This window comes from Cygnus atratus, chromosome 3 (assembly GCF_013377495.2).
Source record: "Cygnus atratus isolate AKBS03 ecotype Queensland, Australia chromosome 3, CAtr_DNAZoo_HiC_assembly, whole genome shotgun sequence".
NCBI classification, from domain to species: Eukaryota; Metazoa; Chordata; class Aves; order Anseriformes; family Anatidae; genus Cygnus; species Cygnus atratus.
The window spans coordinates 109,871,894-109,890,685 of NC_066364.1; the positions used below are offsets into that span (position 1 = coordinate 109,871,894).

Consider the following 18,792-nt stretch of genomic DNA (forward strand, 5'->3'; position numbering starts at 1 on the left):
GCAGCGTCTGTCAGCAGCTTGCAATTTTTTTTACAGATGTGCAAGTTGTTGTTCTGCATTGCCGCTGTTCCAGGAGCCCCTGCGAGGTAGCAGGCACTGCCCAGTCATGCAGCAGGGTTGGACAAGTTGTGATCACGCTCCTTTCTGCCAGTAATTCTGGGTGTCCTGGTGACCCCTGAGCCATTGAGTCGAGTCTTTTCAATAACCCAATTTGAGTGGCAGAGGTGAATTTATTTCTTTTTTTTTTTGGTTGCTTTAGTTATTCTTTAAGATTGGGCAAATGTAGCCAGTCAGAATTAGGTTTCTAGTTATAAGCAGAGAGACTGGTGAGGCCAGGCAGTGTCTGGGGAGTCACCTGCAGCGCTGGCTGAGTGGAGGTGGTGTGCTGAGCTCTGCTCACAGCCCCACGGGAGGTGGGGGCTCATCCAAACAGGGGTGGCCTCGCTGCTGGCATTGCTCCTGGCAGAGCTGTTTCTCGCATCTGAGATGTCCAAAAGAGCAGACTGCAAACTCTGCTCTTCCCCTGCCCCCCTGCCCTGGTGCTTCCCTTTTTCTCTGCAAGGTGCAGTGACGTTGTACCATGGGCTTCATCTTCGCATGGTTTGAAAGCCTCAGGGTGCAGGAGAGCAGCTCCTGGTTGTGGAGGCCACCAGGACCAACAGGTAACCCCAGAAGGGGTTTGTGGTCCTGGAGCTGTGGTGCTAACGCCCAAGTCTCCTTGGATGGAAGCTCCATGGTTGGTACCAAGTCTTGCTGCCAGAGCTGGGTTATCTCAGGGCTGCTGGGTGTTTGTTGGGAATTGCTGCTGCTTCCGTCTGCGTGCATCTTTGGGGACGTGGATCTGGGTCCAAACCCCACTCTCTTGCTTTCATCCTGTAAAAGCTGAGGCCTGGCAGCTCGGCTCACTTGACCTCCCTCAAGCCCTGGCACAGCCCAAAGCCGCGTCCTTGCAGCCTCCTTCGCAGAAGTTTGTGGCCTGGTTTGCCTGGGGAAAGGAAGATGTTCTGCTGCGTGCACACCGGGTGGCCTCCTGCTTCAGGGATGGAACTACAGGGCACACGTCCTGTTCCTGAGAAAAGGTGGTCCTCAGCCCTGAAATCAGAGCTTTAGTTTGTCCGTCTTTGTTAGCTGGAGGCAGCCAGTGACTGAAGTGACCTGTAATCCCATTCAGAGCAGCAGAAGCAGCTTCCTTGTGTGGGCCGATGCCACCACCCTCACCAGTGAGACCTCCTGGCAGCCTCCACTGGCCTTCTCCTGCCTCACTCCCAGCCCCGCCGAGGGCTGTGCTTAAAAACGGCCGTCTGGAAATGGGTATTGTCCTCTAGCGAACTTCCAGGGTTTCGTGTCTTTTTTTTTCCTCCCCTAATAAATGCAGGGCTTGGCACAGGCACAAAATCCATGTAATCCCAGCTCGCGCTGGGAAGGGAGACGTGAAGGCAGCAAGTACCGGCAGCTGAAGGCCAAGCAGTGGAAGGGAGAGAAGCGAGGGGAGGAGCACAGGGAGGGGAGGAAGCCCGGTGAGTGTGGGGAGAGAGGAAACACCGGGGGGGGGCTGGAAATGGTCAGGGGAGAGCAGCGTGAGGTGGACAGAGCAGCACCATGGTGGCAGGGAAGAATGGAAGGAAATCCTTGTAGAAATGGGCGATCTGAAAGCTGTTCTTCCTGCTGCAATTCGTGATGCGCCTTCCCCTGGCAGATGCTGCAGACTGGAGGTGTCTGGGGAGGAATCGGTGGGGTTTTGGGGACGTGTGTGTGTTGGGGCAAGCAGAAAAAATCCTCGCTGCCCGTAACCCTGAGCACCTGGTGTACCCTAGCATTAGTCCCCGAGGATGGGGTTTGGAAGTGGGCCGCTGTGCCCAGCCCGCTGAGGCCGCAGCCTGGAGGTCTCACAGCTCCTTCCCCCTCCTCGGCCACGCAGTTATTTGGAGGAGGGTGGGAGCAGGAGGGAAAACCCATGCTCCTGCTGGCCTGCTGCCAGTTGCTAAGGCAGTTTCTTCAAAAGGGAGAGGAGCTGGGAAGGAGGGGGCTGCCTGGAGAGGAGGCAGACGACGCACACGAGGACGAGGCGGAGAGGAACCCGCAACCACCAGCGATGGAGGCAGAGGAGCTCACCGAAGCGTGCCCGTGGCTGAGGGTTTTTTTCCCCAGTGGCTTTTCCCCTCTGTGGTTTCTCTGGTGAGTACGAGCTGCGCGCGGTCCAGGCTGTGCTTCCCTCCAGGCCCGGGGTTAGAGGCAGGAGCGTTATCCCTCCTGGTGCAGGCCCCAGGATCCTGGTGGGACATGGGGGCCTCTTGGTGCCGCGCTGCTGAAGGTGTTTCTGCCCCCTGTGGTGCATACCTGGGCGAGGCTCGTGGGAGCCTGGCTACAGCTCTCCGATCTTCCAGTTATTTGGGCCCAGAGAGGGGCTCATCTGCTGCCATCAGGTATCTGTGGGCTCGCAGAGTTACTGAGCAGCACGGAGCTGAGCATGGGCCTGGGCAGCTGCAGCTCCTGGTCTGAGCAGCTCCAGGCCATCGCTCTTGGAGGTTCATACACAGTGCAGGCCTACGAGGAGGTGCCGTTGTGGGTCCTCCGCCTGGAAACCCTGCTCCTGAGGCAGAGGCACGTGGGTGAAGGAACCTGAATGTGGCCAGCAGACACCGCGTGTCGGTGTGCCAAACCCTGGTCCTGCTTTCTCCTGTCCTTGGGCTGCGGGGAGTTCTGTGGTGGCTGCACTGGGGTCTTCTCGGCCAGGGGCAGACACTAGAGGGAGGCGCAGGTCACCTGCTCCTCACCGTGTAACCCACCTGAAAAGCCCAGAGCTTCCCCTTGCCGAGCTGGAAGCTTTATGGTGTGGGGCAGGTGGGAAACCACGCGATAAGGAAGGGGTAAGGGGGGCTGCACGCGGCCTTGGTCTTTTGTGCTGGAGGCATCTCCTCGCTCTGCTAAAGCAGCCACGCGGGAGCAAGGCAGGGCGGTAGCTCTGGGAAGGTAGGTGGCAACAAACCCGGAGCAGCTTTGGGAATGCAATGGGGGCATCCCCGCATGTCCTGCGCCAGGCTGATAGCCGCACGTGTTGCGGTGGCAGACAATAACCCGTCGGTGCAAGGGAAGGCACTGTGTAGCCTGGACAGGAGCGGGGACGCTGGGGAACACGTTTGTGCTCTAGCCTTGGGTGTATTGCACCCCTTCGAGCACGGTGCTTGCTGAGCAGGCAGAAATTCAATCCCCGGGCTGGCTTTCATTCCTACACTTCTCCTTTCTGTGCATTTCACGTGCCCCGTGTCCCCGCAGCCATTTGTCCCCGAGCAGCAGCTGGTGCGCAGCGCGGTGGCTGCGTGTGCCCCGTGCTGCCGCTGCTGGCGGCCGCCCCGGTAACGTGAGCCAGTTCGCTGCAGCTGAGCTGCTATGTGCGGCACGTCGGGCCGGGGGAAACTTGCTGCTTTTCTGTCTGGTTTTGGTTCTCTGTGCCATCCAAAATGGAGCAGTAACGTTTTCCGTGGGTGGTGGAGGCCGCGCGGTGCGTGCAGCGGGGGCGGGTGGGGGTGACTCACTCGCTGCGCGCTTGGGCCAGCCCCAACCCTGCTCCTGGGCTGCGCTCGCTGCTTCGTTGCCTCAAAATGCCTGAGCCAAAGCCAGGGCCAGGCCTCCCCGCTGCTGCTGCTGCCGCCCCTGGAACCAAATACCAGCACCTGCGGGGCTCGGCAGGGGGAAGAGGGCACCACTGGCGAAGAAGCACTGAAGGTATCGGATGCTTCCTGCTGGGGTTTAATGCTCTGAACGAAAGTGCATTGTGTGTATTAAAAGTGGCCTGATCCTGCTCCCTCGCTGCACGCTGTCGCACACGGTGTCTTTTGTCCAGTCCTGGAAGGGGGCACAGGGCCGGTCCCTCCCGTGTCCCCCGTCACCTCCCCTCTCCCCCACACCCTGCCCTGTTCACGGAGGGAAAGAACGAAGCCGGAATTTATTTTAATCGTTTATTGTATAATATAAAACTACAAAAGTAAGACTGCTCATTTCCATGTACATTTGTCCAATTGGTTTTGATTACAGCCCATACCTACATGTGAATACAGTAATCTGGTTTCAGATGTATATGTCTGTAATATTGCATAGAAAAGGCACAGCTCTAAGGTCTGTGGGAGGGGGAAGGGGAAATACAGCCTTTTTTCTTTTTTTTTCTTTTTTTTTTTTTTTTTTTTTTGACAATAACAAGCCCTGTTCAAACAACCATGCACTGAACATGTCACACTATTTACACCTTTTCCGGAATTTTGGCCTTTACAGGCGCTAGTATGGATTACGCTCAGAACTAGATCGGAGTTGAGGTTGGGATTTTTGTCTGCAATTTGTATTTTTAAAGAGGTTCCAGAACTTGCATTAGGCTTATTTTCAGGAAAAGAAAAAGTGCTTAAAAAGAACTAATTTCTTGAAAAATGTTCAGTCTCATTAATTAATAGAAGCACTGAAAGCAACTTGCACAGAAGCAGGATATTGAAACCTGAGGGGTGGGGAAAAACAAAACAACCAAATAAACCCTGTAACAACAACGCAAAGTTCACAATACGCCGGAGTTGATTAAACCGTTTGTCAGACAGGACCCATTACAATTTACTCAATTCAATTGTGATAAAAGTGTAAACTTTGGATTCATAACATTGGTTTGAAACAATCCAGGCTATTACCACAGCAGTGAGGGGGGGGGGGGGGAAAAAAACCCCACACGTTACCTCTCGCAAAGTCCAAATTTATTCTTACAGTGATTGCTTCAGCTGGTCTTGCTTCTCTAGGTGGCTGCAGGGAAGGTGCCGGATTGATGCTTTTAGTTTAAGCGTTACGCTGCTCAACCACGTTTTCTTGCCTCTCGGGCTGCCCCGTCCTATGGGGGCTGGCTGGGGACCAGTGCTGCTGCGGCCCTGAACTGGGACCAGTCCGCCAGGACCGGCTGGCTGGGGCGCAGCACTGTGGGCAGCTGGACTCAGCCGCGTGTCTTCGCTGTCCTTACCTTCTGGCAAGAGGCTCGGTCTGCTTGGCTGCATCTTCTGGGGCTAGAGGTAACGTCCCGCAGCCTCTGTCACCCAGCGGGGATGTGCTGAACGCTGCCTCTGCGAACATTTTCCGGACCAGCACGCTGGAGGTGATTGCGCTTGCTGCTGGCTCCCCTCACAGACCGAGAGGCTGACAGGGTAGGAGGCTGACTGGGACTCGTTTTGAACATAAAACTGTCCCCCACCCGTACTCCTTTTGCATATTTCAAACAACCAGACCCATATTAGAAAAAGAGTGGTGGTGGTGGGGAAAAAATGTCATGTGAACCATGCATATCCTGACTGGAACTCAATTCATTTTCTCTGAATCTGGCTCCCATACCCTTTTTCATACAGATTTACATTCCTACAAGAGAATACATTCCTACCATACATTCTGTACATGTTACAATCCAGATGTTGTTAGCTTCACAATAAAATAAATATATTTACAGAAGGAAAAAAAAGAATAAATAATTTATGAAAAACAAAAAAAAAATCACTTCAAATCCAAAGCTCTTTTATTCTGCTCCCATCTTGTCACTTCATTGCACATTAATGTTGAAATCCATCCCTGGTGTAGGTCTCGGAGAAGCCCCGTGTGTGGCTGCGGTGAGGACCACGGGGTGAGCGGCACCGCTGAGACCTTTTTCCCTCTGTGGCCTGCCGTGGCTGCCAGCAGGACCAGAACCTCTCCCTAGCCCCACGCGTCAGCTGTGTAGGTGTCCCACCGGATCGCCGCCAGGCCCCCGCGGCAGGGCCTGCGCTTCAGCACCAAGGATACACAGACATTGTCTTCTGAGTGGTAAATGGACTTAGAGCTCATCTCGTCTCTCCTGCGGCTACACCAACTGCACCTAGCCACGCTTCAACAACAGCACGTGGCTCTAAAAATGGCATTTATGTGAACTTTAGCCTAACGTGGTAGTTGTTTGACTGCATAAATAACCCTCCCCTCCAAAAAAATAAAAAGGGCAGCTCCAGCGTACTGTAAATCGTTTTTTAACCATGATAATGCGCAGTGCTTACCAAGTTACCGCGTGAAATCGTCGGTGCTACTGCATGCCTACAGCTTTGTGCAAACAGACCCCGCGCCGCATGGCCAATGTTTTCCCAGTTTCTCCAGTTACAAGCGGTGTAGAGCCCAGCAGGGCTGCTTCCCTACAGGCCCGTGGCCAAGCGAGGTCCAGCCGCTACCATGTGCGGTGCGGGGGCATCCCCACCCCTGGGCCCTGCACTGTGCTCGGTCAAAGGGTTTCTGTTGGAAGTGATAACTTATTTTTTAGCCCGTGTAAGGAAATGACTGCAGCTCCATCAGCATCACTGAGTTTGGCTTGGAAAAGAAAGAAAACCCACCCCCGTGCCCAGTTGTCCCCCAGCCCCACGCCTCACCCTGGCAGAGGAGTTGGGCTCCAGAAGTGTTTCATAATTGTACGCGACGCGTTTCGTTTCAATTAGGAGTTCCTTCATTGCAAAATGCATTTGCTTTTATACTCTGTCTGTGTGCATATCTATGTTATATCTATCTATCTATACACTAATAAATATATATGGCCTGTTTTAAAGTGCCAATTTATAAAAAGCTGCCTCCTTAAAAGGCAGACAAGACCCAATTTCATCCATGACAAGAAGGGAGCAGAATTGACTGAATATTGCCAAATGACGTAAAACATAATTTAAAATTTCTTAAATAAATATAAAAGTTATTCCTAAAGAAGCCATAGGCATGTCAACAATATAGGTTGTAACCGGCGCTCAACAGCTAAAGTACCATTGAAAAACTAAAATGCCATAGCAACTTCAGCAATAGGCATGATACATTGCAAACATTTTGTTTTTAAATTAAATGTACACCACAATGAACTTAAAAAATGCTATTGGTGCAGTAATGAGAAGACTTCTCAGGTGTTACGGGGAACGGGACCATGCATAGAAAGCTGTGTCTGTATATTCGTTGTAAAACAGGTCTATAAAGTGTAAAGCAGGTAACACAGTTGATACAAGAAACCAACCCTAAACGAGATGCCAAGTGATGTAACGCGACTGGCTCCAGTTTCACCAGCAATGGATATTAAAGCAAGTCCATCCAGTGCAGGTAAGAGATGAGCTTCACTGCAGTAATACTGAAGTTGCCTTTTTCAGCACTTAGCACAGTGAGGTGGGGCGCGGGGAGGAGAAATGCTCCAAGAAAGGGCACGTGGACGCTTCGACGCCAGTCTTCTGCCCGCCGGTCAGGACGATGGCCGTGGGAGGGATGCTCCTGGCGAGCAGCAGGCATGGTCCCCCTTGAAATTGCTCCCGGGGCTGCAGGCGAGGAGGGGCTGCACCGCCACCGCGTTCAGCTCCTCCAGGCTGGAGTTCCACAACTGTTTCCTGCCGACTGCTTCGCGTACGTGTTGGAAAAGGACATGGCTCTGAGTTTCGGGAATCACAGTAGTGCGCAGTGGGTACAGCAGGGAGCAAACACTTGTGAAACTCCTACAGGAGCAGCTCCCAGCCCTTTCTTAAAGCACTTTTTGTTTGTTTGTTTGTTTGCATTCAGGGAAACCAACTGCAGGCTTATTTGATCCAATTTTCTCTTTGCACCATACACATATAAAACATTACAACTCTGTATAAAAGTACAAGTGGTTCTTGTACATCTGAATTATGCAGGAACTATGTGAGCAAATCCTATCAAAATAGCTATTTTTTGTGTGTATAAACAGCATTTGTTTTTAGAAAAAACAATATCATAAACTGCAGAATCTGTACAAAAATATAAAATAAATTTGGGCAGCAGTTTCTAAACAGCCATGTAAATGCAACACTTAAAGAGGAGCAGGTTAATGCCTCCAAAAGGCTGAATTGCTAAGTCAACCTATACAGGGCTAAAATGGTATTGAGATTATCTAAATAATAAATTTTTTTACCTCTTGCAATAAAACTTATAGAAAAAATAGACAAATATGCACATGCAATTTACAGCTTTCCCAAACATAATCCTTGTGCTTAGCTTTTACAATTTTTTTTTTGTAATAACATAACATTGTCTACAATACATATTCTTTCCTATACCAGGATATTCGGTCTTCCTTGAGGAACCACTTTAAAAAAATACATTAGAAGTGGTCATACATGGATGAAGGCACTCCAACTCTGCTTGAAGCAAAAACTAGTGTGATCCTTTTCTTTTCAAAAAAGGCAAGCAAGGACGCATGCACAGTGCTGTGAATCGGGGGCGGGAGGGACTATGGAAATACTACCAAGTGTATATACTGGTACTTAAAATTAAAATTTAAAAAAAAAAAAAAAGAAGAAGAGAGAGAGAGAGTTGCTATATTTCTATATTTTAAGACCCAACAAGCACCTCCATGATGTGATCCAGTTCTGTGAGGTCCATTTTGAAAGGCTGATTTGGAGTTACTGGTTGACTGCTGTATGGCGCGAGCGTTTTTAGGAGCTCATCTGCTGAGACGGGAGCCATTTTGGAGGCAGCCCCCGTGGCAGACGTGCAGGGGTCAAAATCATACATGGACGTGTCAATGTCAGCGAACAGAATGTCGTCCAGGGTCAAGTCTGTGAGGAAACCTGTGGAAGTCGTGATCTCGAAGTTGCCGGGCAGCGAGTCCATGAGTTTGGATTCGGCCGTTCTGCTCTCCGCGACGCCCTCGGGCTTTTGAACGCTGGACTCGCTGGGGTGGTCTTTAGAGTCGGCGGCGGCTGTGTCAGCTGCTACTGCTACTGCCTCTGCGGAGGTAGGTGCGGGACAAAGCTCCTCGATTTCGTCCAAGGCTGAGGAGAAGCTGTCCTTGACTGGTTGGAGAGCAGGAGGTGGTAGTTTCGTCGGACCATCATGCTGGACAGTCGGGGAAGTGCAAAAAGTGTCGTCCTCGAGCAAAGAGGCCGGGGTGAGGCAAGACTCCAGGGGCGTAGTGCTTACGAAGTCAGTGGGGAGCAGGGGCTGGGAGGCGAGATGGCTGAACGCCGGCTGGGCCTCGCGGAAGTTGTCGCTGAGAGGGTCGGTGGGCTGCGAAGCAGTCACAAACACAGGCCTCAAGCTGCCTTCTTGTTTGAGTTCTTCCTGGATTCGCCTCAACATGTTGTTAATTAAAACTGTCTTTTGCAAGCTCGGCTCGGTTAATGGCCTGTGGTTATAAAGTTTCATAAGGGAAATGTTGAAGATAGTCTGACGCTGTAAGGTGTAAGACACCTTAGAGGGACCATCAGTAGGAGACACCACTTTGCCTTCCAACCCATCTTCATGCTCGTCAAACTTCCGCTTTCCTCCTTTCCCCAACATATATCTGAAAGAAAGGAGAAGGCACTGATGAAGCCAGCAAAGCTCAAAGTCTGCTCTTCGCTCCCCCAGCCCCCTCCCTGGCCAGGCACCGTGGGCAGACTGGCCACCCCGTCCCCTCCTTGCTTACCCCAGCCGCCACACGCGCGCTCAACAGCACATTTCCCTCGGGCACGTGTTAAGCATACGGTCCCACCTATCTGCACAGAGTGGACAAGCTCCAGATCCTGCATTAAATTCTCTTTCGAGCTTCCTGGCCAATGCAGTACCATGGCTGAGAATACAAACCTAGCACACCGAGGTTCTTACAACGAATTTCCCTTTTTATTTGAAAGTACGTTTGCGGGGGGAAGGGGAGCGAGGCTCAGCAATCCTATACCGAGAGAAACCTTCACGGAGAAGTCTGGAGTGTCAGCTCTTAGGCTATGCACGGATCTGACCTCGTGGGTTTATTTAACTGATTGCATATGGACTAAACTACTGGAGCAGGAAATGCAGTTATTACACTCATCTCATCGCAGAATTAGATGAATTACAGACAAAGAAGACCCGCCAGGTCATTTAGCCTGATCGCTGAGATTATTCTCTGCACGACATTCTGCTGCCGCAACGGGGGGGGCCTCGACTCCCGCTAGCGACGGGCCCTGGCTTTGGGGACGGTTTTGGGGACACGGCCACCAGAGAGCCTTCAAGGCTTCTGCGTGGCACCTCGTCACACACGCCAGCCAGCCGTGGGCCCCCAGGCGGGCACCACCTGCCTGCTGCACAGGAGCTTTGCTCTTCTGGGGGCAGGAAACGCTGGCACATGGTGGGGGTGGCAGCTGAAATCCTTTCCTCAGCTTCTCCTTGGCTAAGGCAGCGCCAGCAGCCTCTGCCACCTCCAGCGAGGCTTTCGGCACGCGAGGCAGCTCCCTAGCCGCGGACAGACGAGCTCTTGCAACAGAGCAGGAATGCACCGCTCCAGACGAACCATTTGTCTCTGCTTCCCCCAAATCAGAGCGTGTTCCTTGCCCAGGACTACATCCATGTCAAGTTTCCTTTGAGGTTCACTGAGAACAAAAGAACGCCTTAGGGCTTTTTAAGAGAACAAAAATCAGCATAAGTGCATGTGCTTTTCTCCTGGTCAGATAGCAGATTTTGAAGAAGGTAACTAAGGCAATTTTACCAAATCTCCCCAGCATCGCAAATCATTGCTGAGCTAAGAGTAAGTAGGGCACTTCAGTCCTCGCTGCTGTCTCTTCCAGGATGTTTCAGAGCACCGAGAAAAGCCTGCAAACGCTCCTCTACACAGCCTAGTCCCAGGCTCATTTTGTCCCCGTTATTTTTGTGACCTAAAGATCCCCCCAGATGCAAAGGAACAAAGGCACCGCCGTGCTGCAACGGACACAACACCTTATGTTGTGCCTCCGAGCGGGGAGGGCTTGAGGGCCAGAAGACCTCTGCCACCACCTATCTTCGGGGAGCAGCCAGGGCTGGGTTTGCCGAAATGTCAGTGGCTGCGGGATCAGACAGCGTGGTGCCCATGCCAGCACCTCCTTCGGGGCTCACACAACAGCAGGTTCCCTCCAGCTCTCTCCCTCACTACCTGCATGGAATGAAGTTGCAACAGATTTATGTATAAACCCATTTTTAACCCAAACGTGACTTCTCCCATACGAGCTTCATTATGCAGCTGGCTCCTGGCTATCGTGCAGGAGACAAAACTTGCCTTCCTTACTTGAGTACAATCCCCAGCTCCCCGGATGGGATCCCCGCCTGCGAAATGACTGCGCCAGGCAGGTCCAAGACAATCTGATCGCTGTATGCCAGTCGCAGACAGACAACATAGCTAAGGGCCTGCAAACACCCCCAGGAACGTCTGCGAAACATTCAAAAGCAAAGAGCCCTTGCGATGTCGTTGGGGTTTCGATTAAAAAAAAAAAGGAACGAGGTTCAGAAGGCATTTACTGGATGTTAAATCCCAAATCAGATTGGGTGAAGTGAGCCTTTTCTGGTTAAAAATAAGTCCCAAATCCAGATCATTTTCTAGCATATTATGCAATTAAAAAAAGAAAGGCGGGGGGGGAGGGAGCGAGCTAAGAGGAGCCGAGGAACGGGCAGGCTGCGATCCAAGCTCCTTGGCCAGCTACCAGCGATCCCCGCGCCTGGAATCTCGGGTGAGCAAAACCTCTGAAATTTAGCACTGCCGCTGAAGTCTGGTTTTTCTCTGCTCCCTGGTGTCACTTCCATGGGCTACTCCAGAGCTGCGCACGTGGGCTCGGGGTGGTGGTGGGGCTTTTCTGTTTAAATGTTGACGACCGACACGCTTCCTTCGACTTCAAGCACCTACAGCGAGAACGGGAGCTCGAGGCTAGCAGGAATCAAAAATCCTACCTGAGTTCAGCGCATGTTAAAGAAGCTGTGGGTTAGGAGGAGAGCGAGCAGCTTTCCGCCCCTTCTGACTCTCTCCTCCCCCTGAAAAAAGACAGACTCTGTCCTAAAGACATACCAACACTCCTTCCGCAATGCTCTATTTAAAGGAGAAATTTTTAAATGGCTCGGGGACTAGGAGAGTTTTGAAGTTTGTCAGGCTCTGCAAGGAATGTATAAAAATATTCACTGCACAAAGCCAACCTTTTTCCCCGTGATAAAGAAAACACCACTGGGGTGGCTGTGCTCAGCTCCCCGCGCTTGATTATTAATTATTATTGTCAGGGGACGTCGGCGCGCATTTCTAATGAACCCAATTGAGCTGGTTTCTCTCATTTGCATCCGAGATCGAGGTGCTGGTAGCTGGACATTTTCTAAGCTGGCCAGTAAGAGCTATGGGATCATCATTAGTAAACACAATGATAAGCTCTCTGCGTCGTTTTCCAGGAAGCACAGAAATGATTCAAGGTTTCCTGTATGTACGACTGTCAAGCTTTCACATCTCACTCGATCTTCATGTAGCTCGGTTCAGAGCCAGTCCTTTTAAAGGACAAAACAGATCAGGAAACTCACAATTTCTCCTCTTAGCTTTTCAGCGCAGCTTTCGGTTTTCTTTTCCCCAGAAATGCTCTCTGAAAGCATTTAACTATTAAAGCTACAAAGCAGGGCTGCAGCCTAAGCAGGGGGGTTATTCCCCCAGACAGGAAGCTGGAATGAACACCGCGAGACTCCCAGCTTCACAGAGTTTTATTTTATTCCCTTCTCCTCTGACATGCAAATGGGAATTGTAAAAACATTTTCCTCCAGTTTCCATAAATCACTTCACTCATTCTAAGCAAGGAGGCGGTATCTTTTAGGACCAGCTGATACAGTGGGTAAAAGCACACATGCCTGCAAGCCTTCCTCTGCATCTCCCTAAACTAATCGCATAGTTTCTGACCGCCACAGCTGAAGACAATGTTGCCTGCTTATCCTTTACCCTTCACACCATCTCCTCCAACCAGCAGCTTCACACCTACATTAGGAGATTGGTTTTGTACGTCTCAAGGTAGCGAACAACACAAAACCAAATTGCAAGCTCAAACATCTCAAACAAAAGCCTCGCTGCTCTCCTTCGCAGCCAAAGCTCCTGCTGGGAGGACGAAGACGCCAAACTTACAGATCTGGTTGGGCAAAGATTAGCAGGGGATGAGATACACTCGCACCCTCCCGAGCGCAGGAAGTCAGAGCTGGCCTACTGAGTCATAGGGCTGCAATGGGGACGGACCGACAGCAACCCACCCAAACCAGCCGGGCAGCGACAAGGGGTCGTGCCCGCGGCAGGGTTTTCGTGCATCTGTTTTGGCTGAGCGGCGATCCCGGCCAGAAGTTGTTCTGCTGCGCTTCCAGCGGGCTGCCAGCAGCTGTCATTCTGTGTCCAAGCGCTCGAGTTGAGACGGGATGTCGCTTTGTTGTTGTTGTTTTAATAAGGGGTGTTGCAGGGTTTTGGTATGCAAGTTAGTTTTCAGCGTTTCTTAGGTATGTGGAATTAGAGAGTTGAAGAAAGGCCGTGGAAAAACTGAACTTATCCAGGCAATTGGGGGTGGGGAATTACTCAGAGATTTTCCCCGCTATTCCCCACCAGTTGGCTCCAAAGCTGGAAGACCCAGACCCAAAAGTTGAACCATTGCTGTTGAGAAGGCTTCAGCTTGCTTTTTTGCCCATTTAGGGTGATTGCATGCGCCTCAGAGCCAGAGAAATGCTAGCATTGTTTGGGAGTTGGCTTCTCTTAATTGAAAAACAAAAGTAATATATATTTTTTTCATTTGCATGTCAATTAGCCTCCTTTTATTGGTGCTGCATGCTCTTCAGCCGGAGCTGGAAAAAAAAATGCAGTTGGGACTCAGCAGAAGAGATAATCAGCCTGGAGCGGGTGGTGCTCTGGAGTCAACCATAATCGATTACACACAAAAAGCTTGTGCAATGCCTGGCTGTGTCTCCGAGCCTACTTAGCGACGACTCCTTCGCTCTGCAGAGCAGAGAGAGAGGCATGTGCCCAGCGTGAGAGAAGTGCTGCACGCATCAATTGTGCGTACGGTGTTACACCTTGTCACTGCTGGGCTATTTCTGAAGTCTTTATTAATTGGGAATTTGGCATCGGGAAGCAGTGGATATGTAAAAAATGGAGGGGAAAAGTGATTTAGTTATCTCAGCAGTAATAAAAACACCCTTTAATGTTAACTCGCAAAAGCTTTTAACAGTTTAGCTTAAAATGCCTCTCAAGGCTGAGGGCTTTTCTTGGAAGCCAGTTCCACAACCCCTGAGTGCCCCCTGCTCAGAGGCAGGCAGGAAGGAAGAGAAAGAAAGGGGAACTGAATGCCGAGAGGGATGGTGGAAGGGCATCTTTCACAAGTCACCTCTCCACTCTCAAATTTGTGCCACCCTATCAGCCAGGCTAGAGGATGAACAGGTCAATGCAGTGAGGCTCACTGTTAGAATGTTGCTGAGAAAGGTAAATGCAGAAAAAGAGAGGAAAAAAAAAAAGAAAAAAAAAGGCATTTCAGGGGGATTTAAAAAAAAGCAACACTTCACGCCCATGGAGGAAAACACAGAAGTCCTTGAAACTGCACAGAAAGTTGAAAACATGCACACTGAACTCCCAAAACTAAGTTTCCCAAATCTCAGGTACAGATGAACCTCACCAGGGCTTCTCGGAGACTCTATCCAGTAAATTACGCAAGCGCTTTCTGTGTCACTTCTGGAACATGAAACATTATTTTCCTCTCCTCCATCCCTCCTCGCTCCTCATCCTTGAGGGTTGCCTTGGCTGTATCCTGGCCCAACGGTAGTCAATGAGTGTTTTGTTACTGACTTCAGCAGGATCAGGATTTGGCACTGATAGCTGCAGGACCAAAATAAAAAGGTCTTTTGTGCCAACTGGGTTCAACTGGCAAGGCGAGGGCCAGGTCCTCCGAGCTAACAGAGGCGTGCGCCGCTTAGAGGCGTCGGCGCGCTGCCGGATCCAGCCCGAGGGACCACCTGAGCTTACAACCAGAGTGGAGGCATCCTCCTCCCAGCGCCTTTTCAGAGCTGGAAAGGAAGGGAAAGAGCGGAGGGGAACGCCAGTAGAAATCTGGCACCCTCTCCCAGCCTCGCTAAAAACAACAGAGCAAGCCCAGGTGTCGAGGTTTAACGGCAGGGCTGGAGCGAGCGAGCAGCGCGGACTTGGAGAGGTGAGGGCCACCACGCCATGAAAATCGGCCCTCCTCGAAACTTTCATCTGTTGACACCGGGGTCTTTAAATCCTGGCACAGCAGCATCCCTGGGAGCTAGTACAGCATGTACCACGCAGTAATGCACGGCTACGTTCAATATGCTGCAGCTGGCTTGCAATTTGTACACTGACAGGGCTGGGTTTTTTCTTTTTCTTTCTTTCTTTTTTTTTTTTTTTTTGCAAGGCTGCTTCTCAGGATCTGATGCAGATTTTACTCGGTCAAGTTTAATGCGTCCATGCTGCCTGGCTAGAGGGAGGGCTCCTGACAAGCGCTGATGGGTAAGAATTTGGTCTAATGGCAGAGGGCAGCAAAAAACAAAAACCCAATACCAGACGTGGAGCCGGAGAACAGAACCGTGCTGGGCTTTCTGTCCTCTCCAGAACCATGCCCTCCTATTTACAAGGTTTGTTTTCCCTGACACTCGCACTTTATCTTAATGCTGGCTGCTTTTTTGTTTTGCCTTTTTTTTTAAGAGGAAAAAAAAAAAAAGTGAGGTTTAATAAGCACTTACAAAACTCTCCTTTAGAGCTCTATCAAAAAATTGGCCTCCTGGGTAGCTCTGTGCTTCCAGAGAGCACAGGGAATTGTTTTTTCTGTTTGCAAGCCTTCACTGTGAGGCTGTCGTCGCCAGCAGCAACCATAAGCGGCAGGTATTTCGCATGTACGTTTTGTAGGGGCAGACTCTTCCCATCTCCCGCGGCGGATGGGTGCACCTCGGCTCTCGCGGAAGCTGCGGAGAGGCAGGCAGAGCCGCTTGGTGCTCAGGCTGGAAGCGCCCCGCAGCCAAATTCAGCGAGCGAGGCAGCTCCCCGCTGTTGGCACCCACCACTGAAGGCTGTGGCAGAGCTCTGGCAGGTAGCAGGGGGAGTGAGAGTGGTCTTTTCCAGCTCGCGCTAGTGTCGAAATAAGAAGGGAAGCCACAGCGGGTGACTTTCGGAGGCTGATCTAAGAAGGATTTAGCTAGGGTTGGTGCGAGGAAACCCCCTGGCAAAGGGGAGACGAGAAGCTCGGCCACCCGCATTTTTGGAGCGCCCGAAGCACCGTCGCTCCCGTGGGGTTTGATTTTGGTGCTCGCAGCCTGGAGCCCCCCCGTCCCTGAAGGCGCGTCCGTGCGAATCAGCAAGTAAGGTGAAGCCTTCCCTAGCAAATAAGCAATGCAATTATAAAGCCAGTCAATAGCGTAACGCCAGCCAACGTGTTCCAGCGATATTTTGAAACTGTAATTTGATCCTACTGTTTCCATCCTCGTGCCTTGCCTGCTCTCCCTTGTTGCATACTGTACTATTTGAGGCCCAGAGGGCAAAGCAAGCTCTTGCTGTTTGTTAATGATCAGAAACTGCGTTTCGAGCGAGAGCTCTCCGCGCGCCGCCCACACTACTTTCTTGATAGTTTCTTCAACTCGCAGCCCGCCGAAGCCCTATTAGAAGGCTCTGTGAAAAACAAAAGGCAGCAAAACAACCAGAAACACGACTTAGGAACTCCACTTCTGTCTTCAGTTTCCAGCTCCTTTCTACCAGGCTAAAAAAAGGCAAAGCCGCAGTCTAAGGCAATCTCCGACTCTGCAGTGTGTTAAGTCTTGCAGGAAACATATGCTTCTATTAAATTGGAAACAGTTTCTAATGCTGTCAGTTTGCTAAATGTAACACGTTCTCTTGGAAGAAGCGGAGCAGTTTTAATGTTTTTGACTAACTGCACACACCAAACAGAGTATGTCTGATAAAGCTGGAATGGGCTCCAATAAATATAGCTTAGGATAAATTACTGCCTCATTAAGTAATTGTTTGGGAAAAGGAGAGCAGGTTTTCTAGATTATAGCCATGTTATTAAGGGTGTTTATAATATTAGGAATTCTATCAGGGTAGCAGACCTTAATACAAGTTTAAATCAGACGAGCACTTGTTAGCTCGTTAAGCCATTAAAAACTACCCTGGCAGAATTAGGAGGTGAACAAGACTACACAGGTTCGGCGCAGGGAAAGCTCGCGAGGCGCGCTGCGAAGGAAGGGGCTGCCGTCCAGGCAAACGCCCCGAGTACGAGCAACTTTTGTCAGTACAGAGGAGGAGAGGGCATAGCTGGAGAGCATGCCGAGGCCAGAAAACGTTTAGTCAAACCAGGCTTTATTCGCGTACAGGAAGGCAGTCATGTTTACTGGAAAAAGAGCAGGTTTGGATTGCCCGGCAGAAGAAATTTCTCTCTCCAAAGGTCTCAAAATGGCAATTCTCACGTGTTCAGCCTCACACACAGCCTCCCATCAGCATCCTTACAGCGGCGTCCACCAGGTGCCACAAAGACCCCGGCCTGCCCTTTTTTGGTCTCGTCCCTAACTGGAAACTTCACGAAACACCCTTCCCACGGCTGCTAACGCCATCTCACCACGAACACCAGCTTCGACACAGACCTTGGCGGATGACTACCGCTAGTAACTGCGGTACTCGGGGTGGTCACGGGGCAAAGCCGCCTCCTCCTTGTGCCATATCTAGGCAGACCCCTCTTTATGTCCTCCCCCAGCGTGGCTGCACGCGCCAGCTACTTAAAACCACATCCATGCCACCATGCCGGGGCTCTGAGGAGCCTCCCCACTGGGAGCAGGCTTTGCCGAGGCTCCCCCCGTGCTTTGAAGAGCCACCCCGATGAGCTGGGCCAAGGTTATTCTCAAATTCAGCCTCCACGTGGCAGCATTAAGGAAGCTGCCAGGCCTGCCAAGCGTGAATCAAATTATACCGCGCTGCGTGCACACGGGCTGGGACGGCTCTGCTGCCAATATCAAAAGCTCAAGGACCAGGATCTGCATTACGCACCTGGGCATCAGCAGTAGGAAACCGGAGCTGCAGTAAATAAAACCAGGCGCTGCGCTAGGCCAGCTCCTCAGACTTTACTACACGATTAGCTGATGATTCAGTAGGCTCTGCTTGTTGTCACCTGAAAAACATGCGAGGGCTTCTACGCACAAGTCTCCCCGGGACCAGCCAAGCAGCTCCGCCTGCTCCGCGCTGCCGTTTCTTTTCTGGCACCGAGGGCCTCCTCGCCCAGCAGCCGCCAGCCCTGCCAGCAGGACCGGGGCACGACGAGGGCTCCGCGCAGGGAGAAGCAGGGCCAGCATCTCTTCCAGCAGTGGAGCAGCAGCAATTAAGATGGCCGTGTACCGCTTCAGGGCCCAATTCAGCCAAGAGCCGACCGCCTTCCTTTTCTTCCCACTTCAGAGCCTGCAGGCACCGGCAGAGCGAAAGCACTGGCTGAGAGGAGGCTCCTTACTTGGAAATTACATTCGAGGCGATCTGAAAGGGCTGGTGCAGCCACAAGAAACTGACTGCTAAAATGACACGCCTGCAACACCAAGATGCTACTGGTCAGTCTCTAAGGGAGGGTGACGAAACAGCAAGGCTGGCTGTACATCCTTCCTCCCCTGCAACGCTGCTCCAAACAATAGATTACGGCAGCGTTGCGTTTCAGCGCACAAGACAACTCGACAGGCGCATGTATGTCACGATCTAGCTGATATTTTTAGTGTACGCAGGGACTGAGCGTCGTAGACCTAGCTTTACGGGATGTGTGCAATTCCTATAAAGGTTAATGAGGGTGTTGTGTGCATCCGAGAGGGACCAGACCCCTTTGTGGGTAATAAGAGAGAGTTTTTCTCACGTATTTATAATTACTTGGTTAGAGTCCTTGCTTGCAAGCGGATCGTAGTGCTTTTTCCCTAAAGATAGCTTGTTTTTCCCCCTCGTTGCAGACCCTTAATAAACACTTGGGGGAAAAAAATACCCACACTGCTGTGGAAAGAACTGAATGGTTTGCCAAAAAGTAGGTTATTGCTCTGAAAACAGTGCTGAATAAATTATCACAG

The 18,792-nt window shown here is 51.2% G+C and overlaps 1 protein-coding gene across 4 annotated transcripts in view; it reads right to left on the minus strand.

The window, feature by feature from the left end:
• Positions 1–3,942: 3,942 nt before the first annotated feature.
• The window catches only part of SERTAD2 (SERTA domain containing 2), an 81,164-nt gene continuing 66,314 nt past the window's right edge, over positions 3,943–18,792 (minus strand). For all 4 annotated transcript variants that reach the window (XM_035553080.2, XM_050709365.1, XM_035553081.2 and 1 more), the window contains exon 2: positions 3,943–9,292. In XM_035553080.2, coding sequence (XP_035408973.1) covers positions 8,338–9,288 — 951 coding nt within the window. In that variant the 5' untranslated portion in view covers positions 9,289–9,292 and the 3' untranslated portion in view covers positions 3,943–8,337. The remainder of the gene's footprint in view (positions 9,293–18,792) is intronic.